The sequence below is a fragment of the Dermacentor variabilis genome, chromosome 1, assembly GCF_050947875.1.
Source record: "Dermacentor variabilis isolate Ectoservices chromosome 1, ASM5094787v1, whole genome shotgun sequence".
Classification (NCBI taxonomy): Eukaryota; Metazoa; Arthropoda; class Arachnida; order Ixodida; family Ixodidae; genus Dermacentor; species Dermacentor variabilis.
The window spans coordinates 260,612,668-260,626,368 of NC_134568.1; the positions used below are offsets into that span (position 1 = coordinate 260,612,668).

Sequence of the window (13,701 nt, forward strand, 5' to 3'; positions counted from 1 at the left end):
GTGCGCTCGTTGCCGAGAAAAATGATTTCTCCTTTTCCATGTATTTAGATAGGAAACCCCGAGCTAAAGCTTCCATGTATTTAGATAAGAACCCCCGGGCTAAAGCTTCCTCTTAAAAGAAAGCTTTAGCTCGGGGGTTCCTGTCTAAATGCATGGAAAAGGAGAAATCATTTTTCTCGGCAACGAGCGCACCAAATTTGATGAAGTTTGTTGCAGTTAAAAGCAAGAGTTCAAATCTAGTGACTGTTTGTTGCGAATTTTCCATTTAGCACGTCAATTTTTTAACAAAGGTTAGCAAGAACCGCAAATTTTCAGAAAACAAAACAATCAAGTTTACAACTCTGTAACTCAGAAATAAATATGATATCACAGTTTTGCTAAAGAAATGGCATTGCTGCATAAAGGGTAGATTGCAAGGCAGGTACATCGCGTGCGTATGTTGGCTGTCCGGAATTTGTATCTGATCATCGATGTATGACCAGGCGCATGCGTGCCCAGTTTTTCTACGTATAAATTGACTTCTTACTTCAAATAAATCAGTTGTAAGGCGGACGAAACTGATATATTGTAGATGTCTCAAGTAAATTACCACTAATATATGAGTAGAACTATTGCAAGACCCTTGTAAACATTAACAAAGTCACGTGAGATACAAATTGACATATTAAATTTGTCCGCTTTGGATGCTCTAGCGGATGCATTCTACAGACCTGCGATATCTGTTCTTGGTGCAGAGCTACACATTTGTAAACTTCGTGCTTCTATTTTTTTTTTAAACGTACCAATTTTTGAAGATATTTTTTAAACATTCAGGCGCTAAATCGAAATTGCGCTTCCAACAGTCACCAGAATTAGATAACTTTCCCTATCAAGTGAAACAAATTCGATAAAATCGACCCAGTGGTTATCTCAGAAAAGAGTTTCTGCGTCTTACATGCATTTGAACAGGCGGCATCGGAGTTGGGTACTAGCTGAAGCTTCCTCTTAAGAGGAACGCGATAGCATTCAAAGATTCAAGACTGCTTCTCACGCTTTCCGGCAACTGCAGCTTAGATAACCGTGATGTTTACCGGGAAACGCTGGCGGCGAACGCTATGCACGAAAACGAGCTTTCTGGTAGAAACGCGGCCTCTTGCGGGGGCCGATCCTGGAGGTAGTGCACAGCCGCGCGAAAAAAGTAACATCACTTTCAGGTTTCTGTTATTGTCTCGCAAGTTCGTTATTTATAAATCTAAGAAGATTTAACATAAAAGGCAGGCGCCGTTGGTGTTTAGTTTCATGACATCTGTTTGTGGGCTGTCATTCTCAAAATTCCGAGGAATAACTTTGTCAACAACGCAAGACAAGGTATGAGCAACTTTAATGATAGGATAGTGTTAGGATAGTGGCAATATAACCCGCATATACCGCATGTCATATAGCAAAGCGTGGCCTATACATATACCTAAGTGTACAGGGTGTACCAACTCGTAGAGTGGATAATTGTATGTGCCGCGTACTGCCGGGTCTCTTGGCGTCAGATGTTTTGTCGGGCGTGGTCCCGTCTCATTTGTTCGACGCAGCATGCTTGTCGTACAAGTACGATCTGTCACAACCGTATCCCAGCATTTGACTCTTTCGAAAATGACACTTTCATGAAAGATGCAGTTATAAAAAAAAGTGACTCCCTTAATAAACTAACTTTTTTTTTTTCTATAACGTTACAGAAAAGGAAATGGCTATTTTGCTGAAGTCGTAGAAAAACAAGCTAACATAAAACGAAAGAGAACAAAATATGTTTCAAAAATTGCCAAATTTATTCATTTTTTTTCTTGAAAAAAAAAAACAGTGTAGAGGGCGCCAGCCAGAATGAACACAGCGGGGAACGCAGTTAACCTTCGCGTGTTTCTTCACTCAAGGTTAAATAACAGAATGTAGCTAGACGATGAAAAACAGATTCTTGACGATGTCCCCACGTAGTGGGTCGTGGCATTCCACTCGGAGACAACTGCGCAAAACAGCACCATATTTAGACGAGAAAGATGAATGTCGCGAGCGTCATAATGAGCGTAAGTATACCCACTCTTTTATACACAGCGTGCGACTGTCCTCCAGTACTCGCACTTCTCGTCGTGCGTTGATATAGTGCGTCACGGCATGACCGTTGTCACGTTTCTACTGCACATAATTTATTTATTTATTTAGAAATGTTGCCAATCTCACGTGAGATCAAAGCAGATAGGTTGCACCAAGTACAGTCTACCGATCCTTTAACAGAACCTTGCGAGTGGCGACTGGCGTCAGCGCCTTCGAACCGCGCGAAGCGACGAGATCAGCAAGAATAGCGCATGCGCACCAAGTTCACTGGGAGCCGTTATCTCCGATAAGCCGGGGAGCTTGCGGCGAGTGTTAATCGTGCCAGGCACTGTGTCGTGTTGGTGGGAAGAGCCTATCAGGCGAAACTTTCGCTTCCAGCAAACTTGGTGCTACCCTTGCTGATCTTGTTGCTTCGCGATGTTAGAAGGGCGCTGACCGGCCGACCAGTCGACGCTCGCACCGTACTGTTAAAAGAATCGGTCAACTGTGCATCTAAAGAATAAATCACAAGGATATTGTTGCGGTGTGGTGACTTGAGAAGAACAGGGGTGCGATCGGAGATGGTTGTTCGGCGCGTTCGTTCGGTTACCGGCGCGCGCGATTGGCCTACCTCCGTGCCGACGTCGCCAGCCGCGGTGCGCGGCCACGTTTTTGGTGACGTCAAAATGACGACACGCTCCTGTCAATCATCCTCCCACCGAGCATTTCGTCTGCCTAACCCGACGGGAGCTGGGAAGTTTGGAGCGATCATACGGCTTCGCATGGCGCGTCTGGCGGATTGGATTGGATCCAACAGGCGGCCTTCTCGGCTGCGGAATGGCACGTTTGAATTCAATCCATAGTTTAATTCGAGAAAATGGCGCTTCCGTTGGGAACTTAGGTTGTTGCGCTGGCGTTTCTAGAGGAAGGAGGAGAGCGGGTGGCGGTGCGAAACGCGTTTGAAGAAATGGCAGAAAGTGAATTCCGGCGTCGTTTTTGTTTCTCGAAAGAAATAATTCGTTGGTTGTACAGAGAAATCGACCCCATCATCGGTGCCAGCGAGCCACTGGAATGTTGTCGCTGCCTCTTGAAAAGTGCGCCACTCTTCCCGTCGTTTTCTTTTCTTTTTCCTTCTCGCTGTGCGCGACACCACCTAGGGACGACGCAAACCTAATAGTTATAAATTGCAGTAGTCACACGTACTACCATTTGAAAACGTGTTTGGACTTGAGAAGAAAAAATACATTTCTTTAGATAAAGATTTAATTCATTTGGAAGACGAGAAACATTTGGTTTTGTAGTATACTATTTGCAAGCAGACGACAAACGACGGAAGTAAACTTCCGGGGAGGTCACCGCTTCCTGATTGGCTGCTCTCTCCACCCTGCTGTCACAAATTTTGCATACTGCAACTTTGTGACGTTGCAGCAACTGAACAGAACGCGTATCGAACAAAATATCTCCGCTCGCGTCCCAGAGCAGCAAAAGCTGTGAATCACAAAACTAACTCTTTATGGGCGATCCCGCAGGGCCCAGAAAACAGGTTACACTGGAAGCACAACGATAGCGGCGAGCGCAGTCTGCGATCGTCGAAAATCTCATCAGCCGGTCAAGCGCGTAGGCTTTTCTACATGACTCGTCGGAGGTGTTCCAGCGTAATCGCTGATGCCCTCGTATCTTCCAGAGAGTACTACACAATTCGTATCGCGCAAACAATCGCAAAGGCCGGTGACAACAGACAATGGATAGAACGATCGATAACATTCAAGTATGTTCGAAATCAGGCAGGCGCGTCTTGCACTGGGCTGTAACTTCAACTTTGTTAGTGGGTGAAATCTAGTCCCCAAGAAAAGAATAAATAAGTACACGTGTCAATATGTTAGCAATGTTACATAGAATATTGGTTCAGACAAGGATATGTGGATTTTAGAAATGACAGTACAAACCACAGGTTATACAGGGGTGCATTAATATATGAACAACCGTAAAGAGGACAATCATGATATATATATATAACAGAAGATTTAGATAAGTACAATACAGAGGGGCAGAATCTAAAATATTTGCTACGCATGGCAATACAACATAATAAATTAATGGAACAAAATAAGCAACTATTTGGTAGAAGTTACAGACAGCTTCAGAAATTCTATAGTAAAGTCACTTTGTCGCGCAGTGCAAGTAAATGTTCCTCGAGTATCTTTGTGAAGTGGTTTAGCGAATGTGTTAGCAGTTAATGGGTCAAATTTATTCCAATCTTTTATTGCTGTTGGAAAGTATACGATAGTTCAGGCGGTTAGAATGGTGCGTGGTTTAGTGTCAAAAAGTGCTTGCTGCGTGTAGGCCTTGCTGACGTTATAGAAATGTTTCTGGTAGTACATATACTTACCTGGTTGTGAGAAGCTGGTACATGAATTTTAATCGTGCTACTTTCGCTCTGTTTTCATGGCTAAGGCTAGCCGTTTCTTTAGTAATTTGGTCGGTGAGTCTGAAAGTTTATATTTGTTAAAAAATAAGCCTAACCACTCTTCTGTGGATGCCTCCTAGTTTATTAATGTTATGTTCCGTGTGTGGAAATCATGTAATGTTAGTATATTTGAGAACTGTTCTAACAAATGTTCTGAACGGTAGGGGTTTGGTTTCAGGTGGCGCCAGACGAAATTGTCTTTTGAGAAAGGAGAGTTGCTTTAGGACGGTTGATGTGATGCTGTTAATGCCATATAGTTCCATCTAAGATCGCGGGGTAGTAGCAAACCAAGGTATTTATATTATAAAATTCGACTTAGTTGGACGTTATGTGTAGTGTACTGAAACTCATACCTGTGTATTTTCCTTGTAATTGTTAAATTAAATTATGGGGTTTAACGTGCCAAAACCACTTTCTGATTATGAGTCATATCATAAGAAGCCAACAAACACTGACACCAAGGACAACATAGGGAAAATTACTTGTGCTTAATAAATGAAATAAAGAAACGATAAATTAATGGAAATTAAAGTGGATGAAAAAACAACTTGCAGCAGGTGGGAACCGAACCCACAACCTTCGCATTCGAAATGCGAAGGTTGTGGGTTCGGTTACCATGATCCCATGTGGGTTCGTGGTGCATGATCTAGAAACGGAGTCCAATGTCTGGTTTAAAGCTGTGGTCCTCGGGTGAGTTAATTTCTTGGTAGAGTATAACAATCGTGCGCGAACAACATAATTTTTTATGCGTATGTTAGATGGTAAATATTGATAAAAATTTTAAAAAGGGACAGGAGCCCAGACACAACCCTAAGGCGCACCAGATGTTATAGGAGATAATTTCGAGGCATGACGGTGTGCTTCTACAAATTGTAATCGGTTAGTTAGGTAATCTTTAATGCAGGTAATAATCGCACCACTCCCTATATGTCGATTCGATTTTAGTAATAAGCTTTCTGTGCGAGACACGGTCAAAAGCTTGTGAAAATCTGGTAAAATTAGGTCTACCTGTTTTTGGTTATCGATATTGAAAGACAAGTCATGGATAAGTTCTAGCAGCTGGATGGCAGTTGACAGTTCTTTACGGAAACTGTGTTGGCAAGGTGATAGGATGCTTTCTTCTTCGAAGTATGCAGTATGTAGTTATGGTGTTTGAGGATTATTCGTTTTAGAAGTTTACTGACTGAGCTGGTTAGGGTAATGGGCCTGAAATTGGAGACTTCTGCTTTGTTTCCTGATTTGTGTACTGGGATAATTATCGCGATTTTCCAGTCCTGTGGTAATGAACATATGTTGTTAATTATTTATTAAAGTTAAGCGCAGGTATTTGGCTAACCATTCTGCGTAGCTTTTCAGAAATATGTTAGGGATACGTGATCTGGTCCGACTCCCTTTAGAGCGCAGCTCTCGGACGTCCGTTCCTGCGGCGAGCATCGGCGTCGTCCCTCGGCGTCCTCATAACCACGGCCGCACGATGCAAAGCAAGGTGCCTTGTGCTTTTGGATCTTGGACCTTGTGCTTTTGGATCGAGCGGCCCTGTCATAACCGAGCGAACGAGCACAGCGAAGGCTGAAGGAGCGAGCGATGAAAGACGGCGATAGCGAAGAGAGCGCGAGGAGGAAAGCGGAAGAGCAGAGTGCAGCGGAACCATGAAGCGAAGAGCGGAGGAGGAGGGTATGGCGAAAGGGCGTGAGAAAAAAAAGCGTAGTGCCGCGCAAGACAGGCTTTGCGGCGACGATGGCTACCAGATGGCGCCAGAGTAGCGCGCGTCGTCTGTTCACTGATGACGCCACCGATACCACATGTGGAAACAAAGCGCTGCATGAGCGGAGGTCTTTCTGCCGCGGCTGCTGTGAATCGCGCCTGCGCGTCACCCACGCGCTGCCCCTCGCGATCTCCCGATTAGCGAGGCAGTCGCGCCACACTTCGCTCCGCTTACAACGTGCCGCACGAGACAGAGTGTCCGCGTCAGCCAATATATCGCGAAATGAAAGCACCGTATAGAGCTGCGCTCAAATTTTCGCCTTATGGAGTATTGTAATCGTAGGTAAATTTTTTTAGTGTTTATATTTAACAAAAGTATACTTAAGCCTCGCTCGATTACTAGAGCTGTTTTGCAAGAGCTAACGTGTGAAATGTTTCCGTTGTCAACGGTAAAAACTGCCCAGCAGAGCTTATCTTCTGAGCGAACTGGGTGCACGCTGTTAGGAAGGTAGGAAGGGTATTAGTTGGGTATTTTGCTTTTGCCGCCTTTATCCGGCTTCTCATATTACAAATAGCAGTTGAAAGGCCCTCTGCATACGTACGGTTAGGTTTCGTTTTCCGTGCTTTTCTTAAGCGTTCTACATTACGTTTAGCGTGAATGATGTGGGCGATTAATCCAAGTGTCAAGTTTTTTGCTTCTTTGTTTTCGTAGGCGCGCAGTTGGTTATGCAAAAGAATACAATCTCCTTGAACCTATGCCATAGTGATTCTATATCAGAGCATCTAACAGCTTCTTGTGATAGCTGTCAGTCATCGATTAAAGCCACTGACGTTTCATATAAAATTCAGCTTGTGAAAGGTGAATGTGACGCATCCAGTTGATCATATAGCCAAATGCTATAGGAAACCCACGAAGAGTTCCCTTTGTAGCATTATTCTATAATGAAGCGGATTTTTTTAATCCAATGTACGTGCAGCCGGCTGATTATCGTGCACCTCATTTCGCTAGTGTTTAAAACCCAGCTTATCTTTAATGCTCAATATCCGCCTTTGCCTTCTTGAGACACGTGTAAATTATGAAAAAAAAACATATAAACTAGACAAGGCGATGATTTGTAAGCAAGCAGAAAGCGAGCCAGCCAGAAGCCTCATTTGCACGTTGCACACGCAAGGCAAACTGAAAAAAAAAATGAAAAAAGTGCATTGCAGAGTAACCAACTGAGGACTGTTGCTTGCTAAACGCCGCGATTTAAAAAAAGATGTTCTTAAATCGTGCCGAATAACGCAGAACACCTTGTGGTCAAAATTCGTCCCGAGTCCCGCACTACGGCATGCCTCATAACCGGATCGTGGTTGTGGCTCGTAAAATCATAGAATGAAAATGAAGAATCAAGTGGATGGGCTAAGCTATGGGAGATAAATATTACTACCAACAATGCAACTTTTCTACTTTTGACCACTCTTTAACCCAGGGAACCATTAGAAGAGGGGAGGGAAAAAATTAAATGTTGTACCTTACGACAGCACTAGCATAGTCACCGTACACGCGCGCCCAGATACCACCGATTTGTTATATATATATTTTTTTCGATGTGAAGCCTCACGAGGACTTGAACACATTTCAAGGTGGTTAGACACAGGACTCCTCAGTAATACAGGGACACATGCCCGTGGTGTGGTGCAATACCCACACTTTATCACATCACATGGGAGTGCAATACGAATAAGGAATTCCACAAAATAGAAAATCCGAGTTCGGAGCAGTGGGAGAGCGTGCTCTCCAGCGGCGGCCCTAGCCTCCAACGGAGGCTGGTGGATCATGCCCGACGAGCAGCCACGCTCAGTGGTGCCCTGGGATAGGGACGCCAACCATGCAGGCCGGAGATCGTCATCAACCAATAGAAGATCAAGACATCCGGCCCGACCGTTGAATTACTCTTTCTAGAGTAATAAAGTTTACTTCCTCCTCCTCCTCAGTAATATTATTTGCGTGGTTGCTTCAGAAGGCATTTATCGCTTAATTAAGATCACGCTGAATATAATCGTGCAGCGGCAGGCGAACCTGTAAACAGAACAAACAAAAAACCAAGGAAAATTAAATTGTGGCGCTCTTTCACGTCTCGAAACTGCCCAGTGCAGTGTGCAGTTTCGAGACGTGAAACTCCACAATTTTTAATTTGGATTTTAATTACTTTTGACCACCTGAGGTTCGAACCCGCGTCCTCCTGCTGAGCTGCTGAACGCCATAGTCAACTGAGCAACAGTGCGGGCAGAAGAAAACTCGAAGAGTTCGGAAGCGAACGAAGACAAAAAAAGAATTCTAATATAAAGAAAATCTCAGTATGTCTAAGCACTCATGAGTTGTGAATGCGAACGCATTAATGTCCAATTGAACGCCGCTCAGCGGTGCTTCGACTTACGAACTCCTCGCGGGCAAGCGAGCGCGTTGAGACGCTTGACTCGTTTTGATTGGGCCTTAGCGAGGCGTAGTTAGAACGCAGGCGAGAGCTTGCGCGGACGAGGAACGCGCGTATAACACAGGTTTCCGAAAGCGACAGCGATGGTGACGTGGCGTCGCGGCGATACCCTCTCTCCTCACGCAACACCTGGCGTGCTATAAGGGCAGCACCTTTCGTTTATAGTTTCGTTTATAGTGACTATATATAGAGCTATAGTTTATAGCTCTATATATAGTCACACGTTTCCACTTAGGATCACCATTGTTATACTATATTGATATACAGAGCCTGTCAGCTCATAATCAAGTCAGCACAAATATTGTCAGTTATACTGATGTAGGTTCCTAAAGAACCGCTTCATTTTACGGTAAATTAGGACAATTAGCTGCCCAGCGTGAGCACATCTCCGTAGCCTATAATACTGTACGAAGTTATTGCCCGCGAACAACGTGCTGCTTGTGGATAGTTGGCCGCAGATCAGCCGCCAGTTATTGTCCCGATCGGCGATAATGACGTCCACCGGCCCGTTTCCCGCGTCGGTCCACTATACGTAAACGCAGAGTGAATCTTTGTGGCGAGCTCGCGACAAGGTCACACGTTGTGGCGCTCGCGCGTCTTGTACGCCCGGTGGGAAGGAACGCAATACACAAGTGGTCGCGCAAGTCACGGGGGCTGCCAGCATCGCGAGCGGCGACGCGCGTCGGCAGTTTCGCGGAGAGCCTGCCGGAAGAGCGAGCAGCAGCCCATGGCGCCGGTGGCAGCTTTGGTCACGGAGCTCTACATGAGCGCGTGCAAGTGGTACGACCGTATCGTCAACTTCAACACCACCGTGAGTTGACCTGCCAAGCAGCTCTGCTGAGCGCGTGGCGCATAGCCGATGTCAGCGCTATGGCGACGCTGCCTTCTGCCATAAAGCTGCAGCAGTGGCTCACCCGATTGTCTGACCAGCTTGCGCCACCTCCATGGCTTTCCTGAGGGCGATGCACGCTGTTGGGTTGGGACGTTGCGTGATCTGAGATCGTCCAGGTTGGCGCGCGCTTCCGGTCAGTGGCATCGGAAAGGCTTCGGAGAAGGCGGGGGTCCACGGCTGTTTGTTCAGCACTGCGCTATACCCGGCCCGCCACATAACAGCGTTTGGAGCGGGCGTTCTCTAGCTTTTCGGCGTTTTTTTTTTTTTATTTTCCCTGGCTGTTCGGTAGGTTCAATACAATGGTATATGTACCGGATATCGACACCATTCACTGCGCGCAGAATGCACATCAGATGTGTCTGAGGATGGTCGGCACGTAGTACGTGCGTATGCTTCCGGCGACTTGCATGCCCGCTCCTCCGGGCCTGCTAAAGCCCCTCCATACACGTTTCCGCCGACCAGCGGCGGTGGCGCGTGGATGCAGAGGCTTTAGGGCCTGCCATTGGCGTTGAAGCGTTGTTCACGAAACGAAGAAGTCTTCTAAATGCTTCAAGCGTTTCCGACACGATTTATGGCACTTTCACCAGTTTCAGTCTACGTACCAGCTTTCTCGAGTCAACTATAGAGTTCAGAAAGAACAGCAGCGCTCGGGTGACATTTCCTCTCGGACAACGTCCGCGAGCGAGAGTTCCAGCGTTTGTAATCATGTGGTGGCTCACCGCCGTACTCGCTGCGTGCCCTGTGGTGTCAATGCATGAGCGCGTCCTACCGAATCGTCTTTCTTTATACCACCATGGCACTTACCTGCCACGGTGCCGACTGATCGAACTGAGTCCATTTTTATTAAATAATTTCAGTTACGACGTAACGTCTGGTGTTATTCCTGTGGCTGCATACCTCCTGCGAGCGACGGGGCGCCGCAGGCCACCAACGACTTAAAAAAATAAAGATGGACCTCGCATGTTGCCCCTGCGTTACCCCCAACTCGGCAGTAAAGTTTAATAATAGTCGAACCCGAAATCGCGCGCGGATGACGCCAGTGGCTTTTGCCAGGGGCGTGGATTTTCGAGGATGGGAGTAGAGAAGAGAGAGAACTAGTTCGATGTGCCTCCCTCTCCCCGAAATTTCTGTGCACCACAATGCTGCCTGGCCAACGCACCTTTTCCCTTCCCCTTCACCGGTCACATGCGTGTGCCCCCCCCCCCCCCTCTCGAGAAAGATTCCTGGCTACGCCACTGGTTATTGCATATTATATAGGTTATATAGGTGGTTTCTGATGGTACTGCAAATATAGAAGGCTACGGACTAGTGGCCTTGGGTTTAAAGAAATATTCGTCGCTAGCTAACGCATCGTTTATTCAAAATTCCAGTGCGCACTTCCCGTGCGATCGCCTCATTTCTACAGCTAAATTGCCCAAGCGGCGAAGCCGCGACGAACCTCGACCTTTTTCGCCATTTACACGCTTCAAAAGTATTTGCGGTCTGGTGCGCACACATGGCGAAACTCCGCCCTGTAACGTCAGCAGAAACTTACGCAGTGCAGCCTCATGCATGATACTTCTATGGTCATTTTAATTGAACAGCGTGTATACGCTTAGGTGCATCAGAGTCGCCAAATGCCGACGGTATAGACTCTACAAGAAAGCGAAGAGGATAAACGTTGGCATCTGGTACTAATATGAAACATTCGAGGAACGAGGAAAACTACTGCAACGTTGCAATTGTCGCATGTTTGTTGGCAGCGCAGATGAATGCACCTGTTTGTGTGTTCCGGGGCTTGTTTACGTTCTGCTTCGAGTCCGACTCATTTTCATCTGAACCACGACCGTGAAAGACGGCTCGACGTGCGCACGCAAACCACGCACGAAGCGTGTCGTTTGCTTTGCGCCGCGCGCTCCCGAATAAAGCAAGGCATCGTGTACCGCGCTGGCTCACTGCTTCATTTGTGAAGCAGCGCTTGGACTGCCCCTTCTTCCTGACTATATTGAGTGCGCACCAGTAAAATATGCTCGGCTTTTAGAACTTGTCGCACTTTCATCGTTATATTTTCCTCTGAAAGGACTGATCAGTCAACACATTATAGTCTGCTCTTCTGTACGCCTGAACAAGTGCCTGCGCAATGCGCTATGAGGAAAGTCAAGTGCAGGGCTCCGGATTAATTTTGACCACCTTAGGTTGTTTAACGTGAATCCTAAGCGCGGTACGCGCACCAGCCGCTTTGCGATGGAGGTCGAATACAAAACGCCCCTGTATACCGCGCGCTTTGGGTGCACATTAAGCGACGTCGTCCATGTGTTGCTTGGAGCCGTTAAACTCCATCAATTAATCAACTGCCTGTCGCCACCCTTGTTATTCCACACACAAATCCAAATCGGAGGAGTGCAGCGGCTTTGGAGCGCGTATGCAACTGCAACGTTCGTTTCGGTTCAAAATTAGTCTTCGGGTACACGTTTATGGAGTAAATGTTTGCCTTGGCTATATTGTTATGAAAGATGTTTATTTACAGAGTGAAACGAGGTCCACGAGCAAGCCACAGGGAAGGATCAGCCGACGCGCAGTACAGCCTTGCTCACGCGCGCCCACTCCTTTCTCTGGCCCTGTCGCGCAGTGCTGCGTGTTGCGTTTCGCCTGCGACACGTGGTTTTGCCGGCGCGACTGCGGCGGGGCGGCAGACATTTTGGCCCGATCGTCGTCGCCGCAACACTCATCGCCAGGTGTTTCCAGGCGCGTCTGCGGCGATGCGACCGCCTAGGGATCCTCCTCGCATTCCAGTCATTGTGCCCGAAACAGGCGATGCCAAAGCAGGGATCTCATTCCAGTTATTGGGCCCGAAACAGGCGATGCCAAAGCAGGGATCTCGTTCCAGTCATTGTGCCCGAAACAGGCGATGCCAAAGCAGGGATCTCATTCCAGTTATTGGGCCCGAAACAGGCGATGCCAAAGCAGGGATCTCGTTCCAGTCATTGTGTCCGACCGGCAGCGCCACGACAGGGTGCTACGAGATCGTGCGCAGCGCCACGACAGGGTGCTACGAGATCGTGCGCAGCGCCACGACAGTGTGCGTCACCATTAGCCCATTGTACATTCACGTGCTCGTCTTTTGAGGGGTTCCTTCTTGCCCTCAACTGCGAGAGTATAAAAACAGCTGCCCCCGGACGCCAAAAGGAGGGCTCCGATTTCTTCAGTTGAGTGAAGTGCTCTCCCGTCTCTCTACTTCGGTCAACCTGACCGCCAACTCTTTGCGATGTTAAAATAAACAAGTTGTTTCGTTGTTACCAGTCGACTCATGCTTTGCCGGGACCTTCGGATGCTTCGAGTTGTACCCCAGGCCGCCAGGCCAACGCTACCCTTGGGGCTTGCGACCCAGGTACAACCACGGGCGTCAGCGCCGAGTTCCCAACAGATCGTACCAGCAGTCCGATCCAAACATCTGGTTGCCAGCGGTGAGATCGCCTACGACTTCAAACAACGGTCTGCCAGCGGCGAGATCGCGACAACGGAGGCCAGCAGCAAAGAGATGCAGTTGACTGTATGCTGAGCAGCTCAACGACGATCCGGGAGCAGTGCAACGAGCCCTGTGTGACGACTGGTTGCCTGCAGCGGAACGACTGCGCGGAATTCCTGCCTGCGAGGTTTGGTGAGTGCGGGACTTTCTTCTTCTGAGCTTTGCCAGGCTTTTGTTAGTGTCAGAAACAGAGCTGGTAATTGTGGTTGTCGTTGCTGCCGGGTTAGTTTGCGGCAAGACAATAGTAAGCAGTAGAGAAAGCAGCATTCAGAGCAGCCATGGATTTGAAGTCGTTGCGCAAACCGAAATTGTTGGAGCTTGCAAGAGAGTTGGGTCTGGATGTCTCAGACAAACTAAGAAAACCTGAACTGCTAAAGGCTATTCTTGAGTTAGAGGCTGAGGATGACGAGCTGTCGGAATGCCTTGAGACCATTGAAGAGAGAGAGACTGCAAAAAGACAGGAGCGCGAACTTAAAGAGCAAAAAGAAAAAGAAGAGCGCGAACGTAAAGAACAGAAAGAGCGAGAGCAACAAGAGAAAAAAGAAGAGCGTGACCGTCAACACGCTTTGGAAATGAAGCGTCTCGAGATAGAGATGGAACG

At 47.4% G+C, this 13,701-nt stretch overlaps 2 protein-coding genes across 2 annotated transcripts in view; one reads left to right on the top strand and one right to left on the bottom strand.

Moving 5' to 3' along the window:
* Positions 1-13,701, bottom strand: part of LOC142563489 (protein FAM210B, mitochondrial-like) — a 41,298-nt gene that overhangs the window by 10,562 nt on the left and 17,035 nt on the right. The gene's annotated exons all lie outside the window — the stretch shown is intronic.
* The window catches only part of LOC142563464 (peptide methionine sulfoxide reductase-like), a 51,537-nt gene continuing 47,157 nt past the window's right edge, over positions 9,322-13,701 (top strand). The window contains exon 1 of the mRNA XM_075674019.1: positions 9,322-9,514. Coding sequence (XP_075530134.1) covers positions 9,431-9,514 — 84 coding nt within the window. The 5' untranslated portion in view covers positions 9,322-9,430. The remainder of the gene's footprint in view (positions 9,515-13,701) is intronic.